At 42.3% G+C, this 22,482-nt stretch overlaps 1 protein-coding gene across 1 annotated transcript in view; it reads left to right on the forward strand.

Annotated features, from left to right (window-relative positions):
* SPATA6 (spermatogenesis associated 6) overlaps positions 1–20,741 on the forward strand; it is a 175,249-nt gene extending 154,508 nt beyond the window's left edge. Inside the window, exons 8-9 of the mRNA XM_082266220.1 lie at positions 7,027–7,109; positions 20,431–20,741. Coding sequence (XP_082122346.1) covers positions 7,027–7,109; positions 20,431–20,614 — 267 coding nt within the window. The 3' untranslated portion in view covers positions 20,615–20,741. The remainder of the gene's footprint in view (positions 1–7,026; positions 7,110–20,430) is intronic.
* The last annotated feature ends 1,741 nt before the right edge of the window (positions 20,742–22,482 follow it).

The raw sequence follows: 22,482 nt of genomic DNA on the forward strand, positions 1-22,482 counted from the left end.
GAGTATGCCATCACTTCAGAGTGCAGGTGCCGGTGACATCACCAGCTGCAAGGATACTGAATATCTCCTAAACAGTGCATGTTTAGGAGATATTCCTTGTACCTACAGGTAAGCTTTATTATAAGCTTACTTGTAGGTATAAGTGTCCAATGGGACTTTACTACGACTTTAAATTGGTATATTTAGAATATCTTTTTATCTTTATCTTTTTAGTGACACTATATAGTATTTTCCTTTTACTTTTTCCCCTGGCAGCTACATATAAGGTTATGTAGGGAAATGAGGGGAGGGGCTGAGGAGCAGGACCAGCACAGAGAGACACTCCCAGGTGAGAAGAGGGCTATGGCATGCAAGGATGGAGGGGGCGGTGCTAGGCAATTAACACTTTCTCAAGTTATCTTATTTTCTAGCAAGTTCACATTACTAGTAAAAAAAAGTAACGGAAAGGCAATAAAAGCAAAAGGGCATGTCAAATATTTGATATTCATGTGCTTTTGCCTGCAATATTTGTTTTCAATTGGTACAAAACTCTTTTAAAGAGTAACTTCAGTTTTGTTGAGAAAAAAGCAATCCCCTCTGGGTGATCAGTAAACATTGCAGGGATTTTAACTAACTTGGTTGCAGATTTCTACCTTTTGTTGCTCTGAAGGAAAAGCAGCCTGACCGTTTGTATGTGCACAGTGAAGGTGAAGAATGAGAGTGACTCTTTCATTATACATCAGCTGATGCTTTGCAGTGTTGAGGAAAATTGCAATGCTTGACTCCCTTTAGTCATTAACCCTTTTGGGAGTATCTCATCAAAATTTAAATGTTTGATCCAGAGGATACCTAAAATCTGACTTATATCTTAGTGCAAACTTCAGGGAAAAGAAGAGAGCCAATCACACAAGCAGGAAATGTTATTTCTGTGAGGCGTGCCATAGACCAAATGTACACAGAACAACCACAGGTTGTCATATTCTATTGCATTTTAGTGAAACTTACAGCACCGCAGATTGAAAAGGAAAGTACTCTTTTTAAAACATTCAATTACAATATGGCTTGTGTAGCAATTGTAAATGCTTTATTATTATTTTTTTATTTACCATTTCTTTTTCCTCTACGAAAGTGGAGTTACTCTTTAGGCGTAACAATATTTGAACATGTTTTTATTGCTTTATCACATCTAACATTCTATCCAAAACTCCCAATGGAGAATCGCGCCAACTTCTATTTATAAATCTGCTGCCTAAAATAGAAGGAAAGGTTGAGCAGAGAGGTGAAGGGCCATTCCCACTTCTGCACTTCTCTGCAGTAATCTCGCAGCAGGAGGTCTGCAGCTCAAGTCCAAAATCAATCTTAGTCAATTGCTGAGGCTCACATTGCTGCATAGAATTGCAATTATTGTTTAAAAAATCCTTCCTGCTACATTTTGATTCATTTATCCAAAGAATCAATTAAAAGGCATGTGAAGTATGTTTTAGCCTTTTTTTATAGGGTTGTTCACACCAGCCCCCTCTGGCAGTGTTGCACAAGGCAGTCCCAACCCATAGTCAAGGCAACTTGCCTTATGTTCCACATGCTATAACACATTGCAACACACTGTCATATAGAAATTATGATAGGATTTAAAGCAAACTAAAGTTTAAGTTCAAATTTAAAAAAAACACGCCATATACTCATTTGTGATCTGTTCTGTCTAAGGGTACTACTACGTTCGAAGTATCTCTATATTTCAGGTGGCACACAACACTTTTGGTTTTTATAGTTTCCCAAGTGATTATAGTCCAGTTATATGGGCTTTGCTATATTATTTTGCGCTTATCACCACAATTCTGTGATTAAGTCTCTCATTTCATTTTTTTATCAGAAATTTGCTAACTTGCCAGTTTGTCTAAGTAATACAGTACATTCTTTCTTTGTGTACTTTATTGCTGAGACTTTGTCTTATCTTTTGCTTTGATTGGATATATACACCATAAGTGCATGTCTGTGTTAACATTAATATACTTTTCCCATTTCAATACAAATTAAAACTCTTTTGGATTAAAAAAAAAAAAAAAAACAAGCACTGCCATACATTTAAACAGGTAACCACCCAACTAGATAAGAAACAGGGACACCATTTAGAACTAGTATGTAGTCCAAGTACTTGAACTCATCCCTGATTATTAGGATGATGAAGAATTTGGGTGCACAAAAAAAAAAAGATTGGTTAACCACTTCATCTCCAGAATATTTTTTATTTTTTGCGATAGAGATGAAAAACAATATTTTTTACTTTCTGCTATTAAACATAGCCAATAAAAAAAAAAAATGTCTTCATAAATTTTGGCTAAAATGTATTCTGCTACATGTGTTTGGTAAGAAAATCCCAAAAAGTGTATATTGATTGGTTTTGGGTGAAAGTTATAGTGCCTACAAACTATGGTATACTGTTAATTGGAATTGGTGGTGTTTCGCCCCTGTCTGTCATTCCTTCCCTAAGGTGGTCCCTGACTTTCATTAGAATGAAGACATTGTGTTGCCTTCCCTATGTCCCAGGCCTAAACATCCAAAGGAAATTGCCTTGGATGCCTTGGATGTGGTCTGGCCAATTAGGATGTACCTGGCAGCTACAGGGTCTTTCAGGAAGTCAGATTCTCTATTTGTTCTCACGAATGCACTTCGCATAGGGTTGTCCGCTTCCTCCGCAACCATTTCCAGATGGATCAGACAGACGGTTCAGGCCTATTCCATCAGGGGTCAGGTTCCTTCTTTCCCTGTCAAGGCGCACTCTACTAGGGCGCTTAGTGCCTCCTGGGCCATCCGTCATCAAGCGCCAGTGACGCAGGTTTGCAAGATGGCCACCTGGTTGTCGGTGCACACTTTTACAAAGTTTTATAAAGTGGATGTGTTGGCATCTGTAGATGTTTCCTTTGGCTGCAAGGTTTTGCAGGCTGCTGTTTAAGAGGACCTGATCCTCTTTGAGGGTGTTTTGTTTTTTCAGGTGGGCTCCAGTTGCTTTGGTTGAGCCCCTGTTTTCTGGTTGGCTATTGTTTAGCCTTGGGAATTTTTTGCTGTTTCCCACCCCATACTGCTTTGGGACGTCCCATTGGTCAAGAATGACAGGAGCGGTGTCCGTCAATGGGATTTTTGACTTACCATAAAATCCATTTCTCTGATGTTCATTGATGGACCCACCCCTCTGTGGATTTATAAATCTCCTGACACTGCTTGTAACAAAACTCAGTGACTATAGCAGGGAGAGGGAGTATACCCCCTGGGACTGCCCATGGGTGTAGCCAGAAGTTTTTTCTGCCTAGTGTTCTACTTGTCCTACTCCTGTAGGGGACAGTATAACCCAAATGGTCAAGAATGACATGAGCAGTTTCTGTCATTGAACATCAGAGAAATTGATTTTACGGTAAGTCAAAATCCAATTTTTTTAGAGGCATGTACAGTAAATCAGACCAAGAGGAGAGACGACTGGTATAGGAAAGAAAGATTTGCTTCCTATAGAGGGACAGTCGCTCCAAACGAGGAACAATTGGGAGCTATGGGGAGCCATATTATATAACAGGAAAAGTTTTTATATTTTTTTCTTCACTAGCAATATATGTTTTTTTTTTTTTTTTTTTTGCGGTATTCCCTTATTAATATTGTCCATTTCTACATGTATGTAAATGTGTTTTTTGCTCATGAATTAAGGACGATCTTTCTGTCTTGTTCTGATATGATGGAAGCATGGTCAAAGTAGTGTAAAGAATTTCTTTATTTTTAAAAAGTTGTTATCAAACGGCTTCCCTCTGCATCATCTCAAGAAGTTTCCACCTTCATGGCCAGTGACTTTTTTGATTCTACCTTTACCCTATGCACGTTGAATTGCTGTATGTTTAATTTTTCTGAAAAAAAAAAAAATGAAAAAATCCAAATAGAGAGTGTCAGATATTTGACGCAGAGGGCGTCAGAGATTCCTGCAGAAAGAAGAAAAGTGAAGGAATGGAGTGGAACAGAGAGAGCCTGGTAATTACAGCTAACCAGTACAAATGATCAGATGTCTAACAAGAACATATTAGCATGAGAGCTCGCTGAGCTTTGAAATTTGATTCTGATGTTCCGTTTTACAAATGTTCTACTGCCACGGGAGTTTAAAGGCATGAGCGCTGAATGGCAAGCGCCAGTGATTTCCAAGGCCTCCGTAGAGTCTCTGAAATTTATAACCCACAGGAATTTTCCTTCCTTCTCTCCATTCGGCAGCGTTTAATTAAAAATATTCATCAATTTGTGGCTCATTACTCCACATTGCTCTTTATTCTCTCACTGTTTTTTTTTTTCTATAAAATTCACTGTAAATGCTCAGTGTTTGTGCGAAGGACAGAAAACATTTTTCACTGTGGTATAAATGATAGAAAATGTAACGTTGATGTTAAGTTTCTTTGGAAATGCAACTTTTTACCTACAGTAATCGTCGCAACCATTTTGTTCCCAGGAGCCATGAGTAAAGACGTATAAACGCGCTTTTTATTAGTATAAATTTATATATATTGAAAGGCTTTAAGATCTTGTCAGAACTGTTTTTGTTTATATTTACTGGCCCTTTAAAATAAATGGCAACCATTTTAAAGATGAGATCCAGCCAAAAACTATTTTTGGCCGTTGCACTGTAAAAATAAATTTCCATTAATTTTAATGTGTGACATTTATGTATGCTGCTGCATTTGGAAAACAAAAAACTTTTCCATTTCATTTAGCTCTTACAGTACAGAAAGCAACAATTGTCCCTCACAGAGACTCATATATCCGTTTGGAGTACACTGATCATAGAAGATTGCAGCTGTCCTAATCTTTTCTTGCTTTAGCTTAGGGGTCTCCAAACCTTACAAACAAAGGGCTAGTTTACAGTTCTTCAGGTTTTTTTTTTTGGGTGGGGGGGGGCTGTGGACAGTGGGAGTAGAAGATGTCAGTGAGAGTTAAAAAATCCCCATCATTAGTTTTAGTGGGATGAAATGTACCCCATTGTTGGTCTTAGCGGGGTAACAGTGCACCATCATTGGTTTCAGTGAAAAAAATGGTGCTGCATTATATCTGTCTGTGGAAGGATAGTGCCCCAAGGGTCAGATAAAGGAAAGCAAAGGGCCACATCGAGCCCTGGGCTTCAGTTTGGAGTCCACTGCTCCTAATTAAGCTTCAAAGTGTTCTGCAGTAACACAGTGTTCTGCACACCACTATTGTAAAAAGCAGTAATAAACCTAAATAAATCTGGTCACTGTCTTCTGACCCCTCACATTAGCCAAAAAAACAAACATTGATTGAGGGGAATTTATCAAAACTGTAGAGGACAGAATCTGGCACACCTAGGCATGGCAACCGATCACCTCCTATATTCAGGTTGTTCAATTAGGCTTTAAAAATGAAAGATAAAAACTGATTGGTTGCCATGCACAGATTTTTTTTTATGTTTGCACCATTCCTTTAAACTCCAGAAACTGTAAATCTCAAGACATCAGTTGTTAAGATTTCTCAACCACCATATCTGGCTGCCTAGTTCTCACATCTTACCCATTTTGATAGTTGGTGGAAACTGGTGGACCTAAATCCTTTTATTTCGAGCTGCATCTACTAAATTTGATGTTTAGATTATGGCACAGCTAATAAAACATTATAGAATATGTAGATTTACCGGTGGTTTTAAATGCTTCTACGTTCTATTTATATCAACTACCTGCTTATTTTCCTTTAAATTAATTGCATACATTAATTCAAAGTCACCAAATAATTTAATATTTTGCAGGCTCCAGTTGTTTGTAAGACTAATCATTACCCAGCCCTATTTAAAATGGTTAATTTACCCAACACCACTGACAGGCATTCATTATTTCCTAATTAGAATTTAATGACACGTATATTATCCTTCATATTAGTTAGAGAGCTAATTAATGTTAATCCTTGGACAGAGACACAAAGGACTTTTAAAGCCTCCATCTAGCAAGGGATCTGTATGTAACCTAAAGAACGTTTCTGGTTAACACTTGTATTCTTTAAATGAAACATCTTCTTAAAGGGCAACTGCAATCCTTTACATTTTGTGATACACACGGCCAAGATATCCACCTAAAATGCATGCTCCACTTATCTTCTAGTCTCCCACCCTGCATGTAAAAATCAGGGGGGTTACATTAAAAAAATAAATAAAGGTGCAATTAACCTTTTGCTTGCGATGCTAAGCCAAGGGTGTCATCATTGAGCCTTCAGGCTAAATCCTGCAAAAAGCTGGGGGTCTCAGTTCTCCAGCACTGTGCAATGTACTGCCTATTTTTTCAACGCTTAAAGGTTCAGGCATTCTAGGGTGTTCCAGCAGAGCTTTGGGGAAAGAGGTGGTTTAATGGGAAGGTGCTAGGCTAAGAGTATGCTACCTTATAGGGCAGTGATGGTGAACCTTGCCACCCCAAATGTTTTGGAACTACATTTCCCATGATGCTCACGCACTCTGCAGTGTAGTTGAACATCATGGGAAATACAGTTCCAAAACCTCTGGAGTGCCAAGGTTCGCCATAGCTGTTATAGGGCCTGTTATGCAATGCCACCCTAAAATGATATTGCTTGAGGGCAATACAAGCGTACTGTTAAATCTCAAGATAAAAAATAACTTACAGAAGGCTTACATGAGGGAGACATCTTGGGTCAGTCATTAACAGTGCGATGAAAGGCTAAAGACCATACATTAGTTGTAGCAGTGACATGAAATCCGCAGAATTGCAGACATTGAAAGCTTTGTCTTCCCCTCTTTTGCTATGCAGCCCTATACAGCAACAAAAGAGCGTGGCTCACAGGTCAATGTCTATTCTTTATTATTCTTTTACAGATAATTAATTTAGGTTTTTAGCTCAATAGTTAACTGAGTGTCTAGGAATGGCTTCAAGCGCCCAACACAAATCATAGATATATCCTGGTTTCAGAGCAAAAATACAGGAACAAATCCCCTTCAACCCCATGGACTGTACCTAGAAATGCAACACATTTGTCAATGTGTGCTTACCACTGATGATCCTTATTTCCCTGTTTTAGGACAAGACTCACACTTGGAAGGAGCCCCATAGTAATAGCATAGGAAACAGGACATCACTTTGCACAAAAGAGTTGCACGACAGGTAAGATTGTAGTAATGTATTGATATTGCTATATTAAATGTATTTAAAGCTCATTTTTTTTTCTTTTTGACAGAGCAGCGAGGGTTTGGAACCCTATATCAGGTATTCACTGCTATTATGTGTCCCCGTTGGGATGATTGGCTCTTTCTAATTGTCCTGGTCACCATGGTTATAGGGACTTAAAGTGTTAAGAAATCTAAAATGTTGGGTTGTCAGGAATGTAGGGGAAATCTTCCAGTAGGGACACTTGTCCCAGTGACAATCTAAGAAGCAGTTTCCCTCATTTTGAAGAGACTTCTTCTCGATTCCTGTTGTGTCCACTGATCCAGTAAGTAATGAACAATCTCCTCAATTGGAACTGGAGAAAGGGCAACCAAACTGATAAGAGGCATGGAGGAGCTCTGCTATGAGGAAAGATTAGAGGAACTAAATTTGTTCTCTCTTGAGGAAAGGAGATTAAGTGGGATGTTCAAATATATAGGGGTCCATATTGTGAACTTGTGTTGAGTTATTCACTTTAAGGTCATTACAGAGGACAAGGGGACACTCTTTACGTCTAGAGGGAAACAAATTTAATCTCCAAATATGAAAAGGTTTCCTCAAAGTAAGAGCTGTAAAAATATAGAATGTACTCCCTCCGGTCTGGCCCGTTCAGAACATTGCTTTAAAAAAGGCCTGGATAATTTTTTAAATGTACATAATATAACTGGGTACTAATATTTATAGGTAAAGTTGATCGAGGGAATATCTGATTGCCTCTGTGGGAATCGGGAAGTAATTTTTCCCCTGCTGTAGAAAATTGGATCATGCTTTGCTTGGGTTTTTCGCCTTCCTCTGTATTAACTGTGGGTAGAAGATTTTGTATATTGGATTGTTTGATTTTTTTTTTTTGTCCTTATTTATTCATTCATTTATTATCATACACTGTAATAATATTGCAAAAGAAACTTAAGGAGGAACTTTCACCTCCTAATGAAAATTACAGTAATTTTCCCCTGCACACTTGCTGCTCCTATTATTCTGATTTTATATACTTACAACTCCAACAGATCCAGTGTTGTTCTCTTCTTTTGCATTGCTCTCATGCTACAGGTTCCATCCCGTGCTGCCACCTTCCTCACTGGCCTATCCCCAAAGACACAGTGAGGGGGATTTAATAAGATTGGAGCAGCTGTGCATGGCTTAAAGTGGAACTTTAGTCAGAAAATTAAAGTGGATATAAACCCTCACATATACCCAGTGAAGTGAACAGCCTCAGATGATAATACACAGAGATGAAACAAATCCCCCTACATAAGTTTTACTCATGTATGGGCTGTTTTCAGCTTTCAATACTGTTTAGAAAGTGCATATCTTGTTAGAATTTTTGCTTCCTGATTCACCTGTGGGAGGGAAGTTTGGCCATATACTGTGAGACAGCTGATTGGAGGAAAGGCACACACCCTCTATCTACATAGGCAGAAACATGCAGAGCTGTGCTGTGAATAGGCCAGCTGTCTGATAATCTATTTCTGTGCCTCCACCCCAACACAAATTCCTGCCTGGTTTTATCTCAGTTGACCAAGAACTTGTCAGAAGTTATCATGCTGATAACAGACAGACGGTACAGGAGAAAGCCAGGGGACTTAGGGCTTTGAAGAGAGATAAGTAAACACTACAGATAGATATGCCCAGGTCAAATTTCATGAATCAGATTTACATCCTCCACTTCATGTCTTGAAAGATCTCACCCTGCTATGCACATGCTCAGTGGCTCACTATTCTTGGCACTGTGCCTAAATTAGAGCCACTAGAGACCAATCGGGTGGCGGCTTTAGGATTTACTGTTGCTGAAGGGATAGAAAGCAACAGGAATGAACACAGATTAGGGAGGGAGAAAAGAAAAGCAGGAAAGGTGACAGAACAACTATCTGCTGCCAGGGAGAAATTAAACTTACAAGGATAGTGTCCTATTTTATCTCCCTGATATTCTCTATTTTCTACCTCATCCTCAACCTGTGAACTTTATCACTGTAAAGTTTCTGTCAGCCTTCCTCTCTAACTTCGCCAACACATACAATCAAGGCTGGAAATGTACATATTTTATATAAAGAAAGGAAGAGTTTTCAGTAAACAAGTGACCTCTCTAGGCTTCAACAAAATGGCGGCGTTCAGCAAGAAGAAGCAAGCGCAATGCCGGAGGCCATTTAGAGCACACTCATTTTGGTAGCATAATTAATCATGTGGAATGTATGTACTTTTGTTAAAGAGCAAAGTTCTGCTTTAAGCTGAAGCTATAAGCTGATTGTTTACTATGTATAGCTGCACCAGATACTGTCTTCTACAGTTTTAGTATATTCCCCCCCCCCCCCCAGTGCCTAATCTTGCACATGCACAAAGATCTGGTGACATGTCTGTTTACATGTTGCCATGGGTTTTAGGAATGGTGGATATGCAGGAGTAATATATCCTGGGATATGTGACAATGGTATCCCAGGAGGCCACAACATAATTTTCGTCTAAGAGACCGTCACGGTAGGAGGCAGTTTAACCGCTTGCCGACTGCTCACAGTATATTTACTGCGGCAGTCAGCCCCTCACAGGCAGAGCGACGTAGGTCTACGTCGCGCCCGCGGAGGCGCGCTCCCACGCGTGTGTCCGGCGGACCCGATGTCCGCCGGTCACTCGGCGATCGTCGGGGGAGAGGGAGAAAGTCAGGTGGCTTGTGTAAACAAGCCACCTGTCATTCTCCTCGGTGTAAAAACACTGATCACACGGTTCTACAATGTAGAACCGTTGATCAGTGTCCATACAGTTCAAGCCACAGCCAATCACAGTAAGAATCACGCCCCTAGGGACACACACAGCCCCTCCCTCTCAAATAAAGTTAACCCCTTCACTACCAGTGTATTTTTACAGTAACAGTGCATATGTATAGCACTGATTACTGTAGAAATGTCACTGGTAACCCCAAAAGTGTCAAAAATGTCAGTCAAGGGTCCGATCTGTCCGCCGCAATGTCGCAGTACCAAAAAAAAAATCGCAGATCGCCGCCATTACGCTTTAAAAAAAAACAACAAAAATGACAAAAATCTTCCCCTTAGTTAGTAAACGCGATAACTTTTGCGCAAACCAATAAAAATACGCTTTTTGCAATTTTTTTTACCAAACATAGGTAGCATAAAACAAATTGGCCGAAAATGTTAAAAAATTTTGATTTTTACATTTTTTGGGGGGAATTTCATATAAAAAAATGTGAAAAATATTGTTATTTCTCTATCGCTCATTGACAGACGTAGTCTTCTTGATTCTCAAGAGCTGGGTTATGTTGTCTCCGCAGGAGTAGGACTAGGCAGAAAGACAAAACGTTCTGGCTCCACCTTAGGGGCAGTCCCTGAGGGTATATCCTCCCTCTCTCTGCTACAGGGAATCAGTTTTTTTCTGTCTAGTCAGGAGTAAGGACCTAAGTTCCTTGCTGGGATCTTTTGGTCCTGGCAAGACTTTTTTTCTTTAAGAAAAAGACATTTTTTAGGTAGTTTTCTCCAGTGTTTTTTCCTGTGAGATCTTCAAGCAAAAATGCCGGACTGGGCGACACTTGTGGTCACCCCAGCCGGCCTACGAGCGCGCGCAGACCATGGCATTGCGCTTGGTCGGCCGCGACATATTCAAGTAAGTATGCGGGGCCGGGCGACGGGCTGGATGTTGAGATCCAGTGGTCACCCCGGTTTCTGCCTACGAGCGCGTGCAGACCAGTGCGCTGGGTCGGCCGCGACGGAGTCCCAGTAAAGGGACTGACTTTGCGAGTTAAAAGTCTCGCTTGGACGCCAGGTACCAGAGAGTCGAGGCGTCCACAAACCCCCACCCCGGTGGAGAGGGTATTGTGAAGAGAGGGTGCCTGTCGGTTCGGTATGGTGAGTAAACGTTCCCCTTTTTCCTCATTATGAGGCAGTATATATTATGGGCCCCTCCATATATGGTCAGTATATATCTGATACTTACAAGTCCCCCTTGTAATACAGCATGTGTTTGTGGGAAGTGGACTTGGTTCAAGAGCTAACACTCTACCCAGCAGACTGTAACATTACAGCAGACATAGGAGGTATAATCCTACCTTATGTGCAGTGTATCTCTGTAGATCCATATGTCACCTCGTAGCAGAGTGCAGGTGGATGTGCTGGGAAGACGATATCGGCGGTCCGCCGGCATTTTGCCGTAGACCGAATGCATGTATGTCCTCAGGTCACGCCGGCCGCCATGTTTTTGGAGTCTTATGTCTCTTCTATGGGGGCGGCCATGTTTTGTGAGCCCAGCTACCTCGTGGAGGGCTGGGAACGCCGGAAGGCGTACACAGGGGGCGGAGCCACGCCTTCTGCCCGGGAAAAAGCAAACAGCTCCTTCCAGTCTGTGTAAGACAGACGCTGACTGCAGTTTGTTGGAAACTGCACTGCATCGGTTGGTGAGCCTTGGGGGTCCCTCTCTCTCTCTCCGGGATCGAGAAGCAGGTACTCTGAGGGGCGCTATTGCGCTAGGGGGAGACACACAAAAAAAAAAAAAAAAAAAGAAAAAGTTTTTTTGTTTTGCTAGCAAAGGTGTCCTGTATTAACATGGACCCTGCCACTCATGTATCTCCTCCGGATCCCCTCGAGGGGTCTGCGGGATCCTCCAGCACCCCATTGACAATTGAATCTTTGTCAGCTATTATGGAAACTTTTGTGTCCCGGGTGGAAGTGGCTTGTCAGGGACAGGGCGCAAGAAAGCGACCCCCGCCTAACCCCTTATTATCTGAAACCTCGGATTCAGACTCTGAGCCTATTTCTGCAGTTGCAGGTACTTCATCTGGTATTGGTGTCTCGGGTCCTGTCTCTTCAGACAGTGAGGAGGATGTTTCGGCATCCGCCATAGCCCGAGAGGAAGCGTTGGTAAACGCACTCATTGTATCTGTTTAAGAGACTTTAAGGTTACAGGGTATTCCATCAGAAATAGCTGAAACTGAGATCCCTTTTGGGACTAAAAAACGCATCAAAGTGGCGAAGGTTTTTCCATTGCCCAAATGTTTTGGCAATCCAATCGAAGAAGAATGGCGTCTGCCAAAACGCACTTTTAATATTTCTAAACGCATTGACAGGCGTTATCCGTTTGAGGAAACCCTTATTAAGAAATGGACAGAACCACCTGTGGTGGATTCACCTATTGCTAGATTGAATAAAGCCACGGTTATTCCTTTAGAAGACGCTCCGTCTTTTAAAGATCCAGTGGATCGCAAGATAGAAGCTATGTCTCGCACCATGTTTTCCTTGATTGGATCAGCTTTCAGACCAATAATTGCTATTGGTCTGGTTTCGCAGGCTGTAACTGAATGGACCAAGTGGTTACGCCGGGACTTAGAAGAAGTCCCTCAGGCGGTATCAGATTTGTTGGAACAAATGATACAGGGGTTACAGTTTGTATGTGATGCGGCGTTAGACGCCACTCCATTAATGGCGCGAGCATCAGTCTCAGCAGTGGTTCTCAGGCGTACACTGTGGCTAAAAGGTTGGTTAGCCGACCAAGGTTCCAAAAAAGCATTGGCTAATATCCCCTTTTCAGGAGAGCGTCTATTTGGAGCCAACTTAGATGAGATCATTAAGGATCTCACCGGTGGAAAAAGCACCTTTTTACCGCAAAATTTTAAAGGTAGAGGAACTTGTCAAAGACGAGGGCCTTCTTTTTCTGCTCACAAGAGGTTTTTTTCGTCCAGCGGGTGAAAAAACTAAGTCCTCCAAAGCTCCTGCAGGAGGCGTCAGGGGTCGTTGGTCGGGCAAGCAAAAGCCCGCCCCCTCCAGACCTGAAGATAAACCATCCAAAGCCTGAAGGTGCGCCCCCACCCATAACTGGGGTGGGGGGACGTCTTCGCCGGTTCCCGGATCCATGGCTTTCCAGAATCCCGGACAAATGGGTTTGCGAAGTCATAAGGTCAGGGTACAAGATCGAGTTTCGATCTCTCCCACCGGCGCGATTCTTCCCTTCCAATATCCGTCTATCCGCAGATCGTTTAGAAGATCTGCGGAGAGCAGTCACAGATTTACTACAACAAGGAGTGGTAGTCCACGTTCCTTGGACAGAACGGTTTCAAGGGTTTTATTCAAACCTGTTTACAATACCCAGGAAAGAGGGCAAAGTGCGTCCAATTCTGGACTTAAGAGCACTCAATTCTTTCGTCAACATAAGAAGATTCAGAATGGAGTCCATTCGCACGGTAGCAGCCTTCCTGCATCCAGGGGATGTCCTAGCGTCCATAGACATCAAGGACGCCTATCTTCACATTCCCATTTTCGCAGGACATCAGCGTTTTCTACGCTTTTCCGTAGAGGAGAACCACTATCAGTTTGTGGCGTTACCTTTCGGTCTCGCCACGGCTCCGCGGGTCTTCACAAAGGTGTTGGCCCCAATGTTGGCACTTCTGCGCCAAAGAGGTATATCGATTCTAGGTTACCTAGACGATCTTCTGCTTCATGCAGAGTCTCCTCAGACCTTGCTACAAAACATAGAAATTACTATGATTTCTTTACAGGAATTCGGGTGGCTGGTGAACCAGCAAAAGTCATTTCTGGTTCCCACCCAGAGGCTCGAATATCTGGGTCTAATTCTAGACACAGTCAGGACAAGAGTTTTTCTTCCGGTAGGGAAACTCCGAAAGATTCAATCAGCAGTCCAGTTGTTACTGTCCAACAGCTGGTCTTCCCTTCGGACTTGCATGAGGGTTCTGGGGTTGATGGTGGCTTCATTCGAAGCAGTCCCATTTGCCCAGTCCCATACCCGAATTCTTCAGCAAGAGATTCTTCTCAGATGGAATCGGAATCCGGAATCCCTGGACAATCAGATACGATTGAGCAAACAGACCAGAGAGTCTCTGGTTTGGTGGCTTCGGTCTCCAATGCTCAGCCAGGGAAAGTCATTTCTGCCAATATATTGGACGATAGTGACCACGGATGCCAGTCTATCCGGATGGGGAGGAATTCTTGGTCAGTTATCTGCCCAGGGACTTTGGTCCCCGGAAGAATCCAGGTTACCGATAAATGTATTGGAACTGAGAGCGATCAGACTTTGTCTGATTCACTGGACCGAGCAGCTCCAGGGCAGCCCGGTTCGGATCCAGTCGGACAATGCCACGGCCGTGGCTTATGTCAATCACCAGGGGGGCACCAAGAGTGTCCGAGCGGCCAAAGAAGTGGCTTGCATTCTTCGCTGGGCGGAACGATTTGTTCCAGCAATCTCTGCGGTGTTCATTCCGGGGGTGGAGAATTGGCAGGCAGATTATCTCAGCCGTCAGACCCTGGATCAGGGGGAATGGTCCCTCCATCCAGACGTTTTCCACCAGTTGTGCCTACGGTGGGGCACCCCGGATGTGGATCTGTTGGCATCACGATTCAACAGGAAAGTTCAGAGATTCGTGGCTCGCTCCCGCGATCCTCTAGCAGAAACCGCAGACGCACTGATCGCCCCGTGGGGGCAATACCAGCTAATATATGCCTTCCCTCCTCTCGCGTTATTGCCAAGACTTCTACGCAGGATAGAGGAGGAAGGAATCCCAGTAATCCTGGTAGCTCCGGACTGGCCTCGTCGAGCTTGGTACGCCGACATGGTCAGACTGGTGGCAGACGTCCCATGGAGACTTCCTCTCAGGGAGGATCTACTGTCTCAGGGACCGATCTTCCATCCTGCTTTACGATCGCTGGCTTTAACGGCCTGGCTATTGAGACCCAGGTGCTGAAGGACAAAGGTTTGTCAGCTTCAGTTATTCCTACTCTAGTTGAAGCAAGGAAAGCGACTTCCAGAAAGATTTATCATCGCACATGGAAGTCCTACATTGCATGGTGTGAACCTTTGGGGTTCCGTCCTCGGTCTTATTCGATTAGTCGAATATTGGCTTTTCTGCAACAAGAGGTTGAGCAGAAACTGGCCTTGAGTACTATCAAGGGTCAGGTCTCAGCATTAGCCATCTTCTTTCAGAAGCCTTTGGCTACTCATTCCTTGGTGCGGAATTTCATCCAGGGGGTGCGACATCTGGCTCCGCCAGTGCGCGCGCCGTTACCCCCCTGGGATCTTAATTTAGTGTTGTCGGTTCTTCAGAAACCTCCCTTTGAAGATATTAGGGAGATTCCTCTACCCACGTTGTCCCAGAAGGTGGCCTTCTTGGTGGCTATTACTTCTGCACGCAGGGTGTCAGAACTGGCCGCATTATCTTGTCGTTCACCATATCTGGTGGTTCATAGAGATAAGGTGGTTCTTCGTCCGAATCCATCCTTCCTACCAAAAGTGGTTTCAGAATTTCATCTGAATGAAGAAATTGTATTACCTTCCCTGTGTCCTAAGCCCAGTCATCCTCGGGAGTTTGCTTTACACTCCTTGGATGTGGTCCGGGCAATCAGGGTATACTTGAAAACGACAGACTCGTTTCGCAAGACGGATTCACTTTTTGTGATCCCAGATGGACCCAAAAAGGGGTTGCCTGCATCTGCCGCGACCATTTCCAGATGGATCAGACAGACGGTAGTGCAGGCTTATTCTATTAAGGGTCGGGAGCCCCCGTTCCCTGTTAAGGCGCACTCCACTCGGGCACTTAGTGCGTCATGGGCCTTTCGCCATCAGGCGTCAGTGGTCCAGGTGTGCAAGGCGGCTACCTGGTCGTCGGTGCATACCTTTTCTAAACATTATAAAGTTGATGTAATGGCATCGTCTGATGCCTCGTTTGGCCGCAAGGTTTTGCAGGCCGCAATTTGAGACCAGTGGTCTACCTCGAGGGTTTTTTCCGTTGGAAAATTTTTCTTTAGTCTCATTCTTTGTTTATAATGAGCCTTTAAAACTTCTAGTTTGGCACCGGTTGGGCCTTCTAGATTGGATTTGATTTTGTCAATCCCACCCCTCATTTGTGGCACTGCTTCTGGATGTCCCAGCTCTTGAGAATCAAGAAGACTACGTCTGTCAATGAGCGATAGAGAAAAATGGATTTTTGTAAGAACTTACCGTAAAATCCTTTTCTCTTAAGCTCATTGACAGACGTAGTACCCGCCCCTCTATCATTGAGTTGGGTTGGGTTAAATTCTCTGTACTGCTTTAAACAGAACTGATTCCCTGTAGCAGAGAGAGGGAGGATATACCCTCAGGGACTGCCCCTAAGGTGGAGCCAGAACGTTTTGTCTTTCTGCCTAGTCCTACTCCTGCGGAGACAACATAACACAGCTCTTGAGAATCAAGAAGACTACGTCTGTCAATGAGCTTAAGAGAAAAGGATTTTACGGTAAGTTCTTACAAAAATCAATTTTTTTGCAAAATTGACGCTCTTTTTTTGTTTATAGCGCGTGATCAAAAAATCGCACAGGTGATCAAATACCACCAAAAGAAAGCTCTGTTTGTGGGAAAAAAAGGACGTCAAATTCGTTTAGGTACAGCGTCGCATGACCGCGCAATTGTCCGTTAAAGTCACGCAGTGCCGAATCGCAAAATACCCCCTGGTCGTTTAGCAGCCAAATCCTCCGGGGCTTAAGTGGTTAAATTGTAAAAAAAAAAAAGTAAATAATTAAAGAAAGTTTGGTGCAAACTGTTATTTTTGTGTAAAGGTTGTCTTTAAGGTCTCACCACACAAATATATATTCTTTCTTGCCAGTATAGTTGTCCCATGATGCAGCATTTATATTACTAATACATGCTGGTGCTGTGTTGCCCCTCCTGCATCTGCCTTTTACCTTATGGCTGTAAATTTCAGTCTAGAGAGTCTAATCTCTTTACCTGGCTGCTGCCTGTCACACGCTGGAACAGCTGAGACAGAGACTGGTGCTATGCTCTGCTTTATCTAGTCGTTCTGCCTCTGGGCACACTTTTTGTGTAATGGGACTGTACATTTACAGTCCTCGGAGAGCCATTCCCGCTTGTACAGTCTATTTAGGTAACAACTTCTTTTAATTAAATCAACTGGTTATAAAATCGTATTTTATTGCTTGAAGTTTGGAGGCCGCTTGGCTTTGTTCTGCAGGATCTGTGAGAGATCCTTTGCATGCAGGGCTGTCTGTGTACTTTGAATAGATTCCTTCACAATCTAAGCGGCCTCCCTAGAACATTTAAAGAACACTAGTTTTCTTGACTTTAATTTGCCAATATCGCTGTTTTTTGCAATTGCTGTTGTTGGGACCCTTACTCTTTAATATATGTATAGATGATATAGGGTCTGGGATTAAAAGTACTATTCTTAGTATTCATTCTTTGCAGATGACATCAAGCTATGCAGTGCAATACCATCCTTACAGGATGGCTCCAACTTACAAGCCGACCTCAATGCGCTGTTTAATTAGGCAACTATGTGGCAGATGAGGTTTAATGTTGAAAAATGTGCATCATACATACTGGGGGGCAGGGGTACAACAGGGGGAATTAAAATTAATGGTGGAGAAGGATCTGGGGGTTGTGGTAGATCAAAAGCTTAATAATGGCACACAATGCCATGCTGCAGTTTCAAAAGCGAGCAAAGTCCTTTCTTGTATTAAGAGAGGCATGGACTCCATAGAGAGAGATATACTTGTGCCCCTGTACACATCATTAGTAATACCTCACCTGGAATATGCAGTTCAGTTTTGGGCACCAGATTACAAATAGGATATTTTGGAACTGGAGAAAGTGCAGAGAAGAGCAACCAAACTGATAAGAGGCATGGAGGAGCTCAGCTATGAGGAAAGATTAGAGGAACTGAATGTATTCTATCTTGAGAAGAGGAGATTAGGGGGGATATGATCAACATGTATAAATACATAAGTTGTCCATAAAGTGTAATTGGTGTTGAGGTATTCACTTTAGGATCATCACAGAGGACAAGGGGGTACTTTTTTCGTAAATACATTTTTATTGAAAATTGTAAACATACAATAGTAGTCACATATCGACAAACATTACAATGACATATAAAGTAAATTGCACAGATAGAAACAGTGCATAATTGGTATTGAGTATCAATGAGATATGTGAAAAGCCAAAACAGAGGTTACAACGATAACAGTGGGAGCGAACATTGCGACCCACTCCCCCACAGCACCCCAAGTGGGAACAACCTGTGACAGGGAGAGAGATGGGCCGACCCGTCACCCCCGTAATTCACTGAATGGAACGGCAGGAAATTATCATAAAGAAAACTGGATCTGCAGATTTATGTTCAGGACATAGCAAAATAAGTGCACCAAGATCGCCAGGCCAGCAGAAATTTTTTCCAAGAACCATCCTTTGATGCCATCACAAGGGGGTACTTTTTATGTCTGAAGGAAAAGAGATTTAATCTCCAAATACGGAAAGGCTTTTTCACAGTGAGAGCTGTAAAAATGTGAAATGGACTCACTCAAGAGCTGGTTCTGTCCAGCTCAGTAAGTTGCTTTAAAAAAAGGCCTGGATTCTTTCCTAAATGTACATAATATATATGTGCGAGGTGTTCTTTGGGATGAGGTGGAGATTGTGATGTCACGGACTTGCCTCTCCACCTAGTCCGATCATATTTACGTACATGTATATACAGTATCTCACAAAAATGAGTACACTCCTCACATTTTTGTAAATATTTTATTATATCTTTTCATGTGACAAGACTGAAAAAAATAACACTTTGCTACAATATAAAGTAGTGAGTGTACAGCTTGTATAACCGTGTCAATTTTCTCTCCGCCCAAATTAATTCAACACACAGCCATTAATGTCTAAACCACTGGCAACAAAAGTGAGTACACCCCTAAGTGAAAATGACCAAACTGGGCCCAAAGTGTCAATATTTTGTGTGGCCACCATTATTTTCCAGCACTGCCTTAACCCTCTTGGGCATGTAGTTCACCAGACCTTCACAGGTTGCCACTGGAGTCCTCTTCCACTCCTCCATGACAACATCTTGGAGCTGGTGGGTGTTAAAGACCTTGCGCTCCTACACCTTCTGTTTGAGGATGCCCCACAGATGCTCAATAGGGTTTAGGTCTGGAGACATGCTTGGCCAGTCCATCACCTTTACCCTCAGCTTCTTTAGCAAGACAGTGGTCATCTTGGAGGTGTGTTTAGGGTTTTTATGTTGGGATACTGCCCTACGGCCCAGTTTATGCAGGGAGGGGATCATACTCTGCTTCAGTATGTCACAGTACATGTTGGCATTCATGGTTCCCTCAATGAACTGTAGCTCCCCAGTGCCGGTAGCACTCATGTAGCCCCAGATCATGACACTCCCACCACCATGCTTGACTGTAGGCAAGACACACTTGTCTTTGTACTCCTCACCAGGTTGCTGCCACACACACTTGACACCACCTGAACCAAATAAGTTTATCTTGGTCTCATTAGACCACAGGACATGGTTCCTGTAATCCATGTCCTTAGTCTGCTTGTCTTCAGCAAACTGTTTGCGGGCTTTCTTGTGCATCATCTTTAGAAGAGACTTCCTCCTGGGACGACAGCCATGCAGACCAATTTAAAGCAGTGTGCGGCGTATGGTCTGAGCACTGACAGACTGACCCCCCACCCCTTCAACCTCTGCAGCGATGCTGGCAGCACTCATACATCTATTTCCCAAAGGCAACCTCTGGATATGACGCCGAGCATGTGCACTCAACTTCTTTGGCTGACCATGGCGAGGCCTGTTCTGAGTGGAACCTGTCCTGTTAAACCACTGTATGGTCTTGGCCACCGTGCTGCAGCTCAGTTTCAGGGTCTTGGCAATCTTCTTATAGCCTAGCCCTAGGCCATCTTTATGTAGAGCAACAAGATCTTTTCAGATCCTCAGAGAGTTCTTTGCCATGAGGTGCCATGTTGAACTTCCAGTGACCAGTATGGGAGAGTGAGAGTAAGAAAACCAAATTTAACACACCTGCTCCCCATTCACACCTGAGACATTGTAACACTAACACCGGGGAGGGAAAATGGCTAATTGGACCCAATTTGGACATTTTCAATTAGGGGAGTACTCACTTTTGTTGCCAGTGGTTTAGACATTAATGGCTGTGTGTTGAGTTATTTTGAGGGGACAAAAAATGTACACTGTTATACAAGCTGTACACTCACTACTTTACATTGTAGCAAAGTTTAATTTATTCAGTGTTGTCACATGAAAAGCTATAATAAAATATTTACAAAAATGTGAGGGGTGTACTCACTTTTGTGAGATACTGTATATATTTTTATGTATGTATACAGTATATATATATATATATATATATATTGTATATATACCCAGTGTGTACATATATATATATATATATACACACACACACATTATTATACTGTATAATTTTGCATGTATTTGGCCGTCTATGTAATAGTTTGTTCAAGATTATCTATCCTCTTTCCTCCACAGTCTTCAGTGCACACGTGATACCTCTGTCCATTTAGACAATGGGGAGTTCTGGTGCAATAAAGCTTCTGCATACAAGGGGAAGAGTCACAGAGTTATCTTTGAAGAGAGTATGGAAAAGATCTACAAGAACATGTACAGGAATGCCTTGAGTCCACATTCTTACAGAAGATCACACAATTTCTAGGGTACAATGGGAATTTTAGCTCTGGAAAAATGCATCTCTTTGCAATACCAATATAGTATTATTATTATGAACCACTAAGCAAGTGTTGATGTCTGTAAAATGAACAATAAACTGAATGGATATTTAACAGTTGTCTTGGCGACTCTTCTAGGGTATTACTGGAATGCATTGAAATTCTCGTTTATAATATATAGACAATGTGGTTTATAGACTGCTGTCATAATCTATTGTTGTAAAGCCTGGACCTGACTTTTAGAAGACATTCATTGGACTGTAAATGTACAACACAGAGGCCGGTTTAGGCTGTTTTATTAAGGGGATACATGTATCAATTTGTAATTGATCTAGGTATGAGGGATTACCAACAATGGGGTCACAGTTGATTACATTTTTGGAATCATACAGCACATATGGTATTATTCTGAACTAGTGATCAAAAATACAGTTTATCAGTTATTAATTAAAACAATCAATTAAAACAATCATTTGATTGATTTGTGTTGAGATCAGTTATCTGATATGCTTGAAATTCTCTATAAGCAAGATCCTTTGGTGCTTTCTCTATCACCTACCACTTAACTCTTAAAGGCTGCAAAACTAGAACTGAAATCAGTGGCACATTTGTCAGTTGTTTTGAGTTCTCTGACATGCACCGTTATTTGTTCAATCAGAAGCTATAGTTTTGGCAGATTGTAAACCAATAGAGGACTTCCTAAATTGATTCAATGGAGAGTCTTGTTTATGATTTTCTACCATTCAATCAGTTTTTTTCACATTAAATGATCACATATGTGGTCACCATTAGACTTTGTTTTGCCAATTCCCTTACTCCTTCATTACAGTCTGATTATACAATCTCCTTTAAAATTACCAAAATTATGTAATATGATGACCTAAGTAAACAATCCATACAATTTGTACCCAGTTAAGAAGGCCTTTACACTTCATATTTTTGATAGGTCTAACAGAAATTGGACAGTCAAATTGTAATGTGTGATGAGCGAACTCTTCATACAATGGTTGATACTGCCAACATGTAAGGGTGCCATGGGAATAAATTGTCCCTATCAGCAAGAAATGACTGAATATACACTCACCGGCCACTTTATTAGGTACATCTGTTCAATTGCTTGGTAACACAAATTGCTAAAAAGTCAACAAATGGCAGCAACTCAATGCATTTAGGCATCTAGACGTGGTGCTGAAGTTCAAACTTGAAATTCAAGTGACTTTGAATGTGGCATGATTGTTGGTTTTCCTAATGTGACAGAAAACAAAGCAACTGCAGACATCTTCTTACACCCATGCAAGTCTTAAATTTTAGATTTATTTTACCAGTAAACTGATCTTATAGACTGAATAACAGTATTACATTTGTATTATTATTGTAGTATAGTAAATATAGCAAGTAACTTGCGGGTAGAAGGTGGCGACGTCCATCTTGGTACACACCGCACTGCTCAGCGCCAAACTGATTATATAGTGAAATAGACTATTTCACTCGGTCGCGGTGAAATAGTCTATTTTCGTATAAAAGTTGAATTTACTGCAAAAATAAGTCTGAAATTCAAGAGTTGCTTGGTTGTAAGAACTTATCTGCTGCTGCTTTGTGTTCTGTCACATTAGGAAAGATGGTGGAACGCATAGTGCCCATGTTGGAATGCATGGCGCATGTGCATTAAGTTTTCTCGGCCGTCACTTCCGGTTGCAGAATCTGATAGGTAGCGGCATTCTGATAGAACACAGGCATCGGCCAGAGGACATCGGGGGATCGTATGGACAAGGTAAGTATCACTACAGGGTAATCCCAAGTGTGGCTCGGGGGGTTACCGCTTTTGGTACTGAGAATTAACCCCCGAGCAACAGGG

Source organism: Pelophylax lessonae (assembly GCF_965119305.1).
Source record: "Pelophylax lessonae genome assembly, chromosome: 8".
Lineage (NCBI taxonomy): Eukaryota > Metazoa > Chordata > Amphibia > Anura > Ranidae > Pelophylax > Pelophylax lessonae.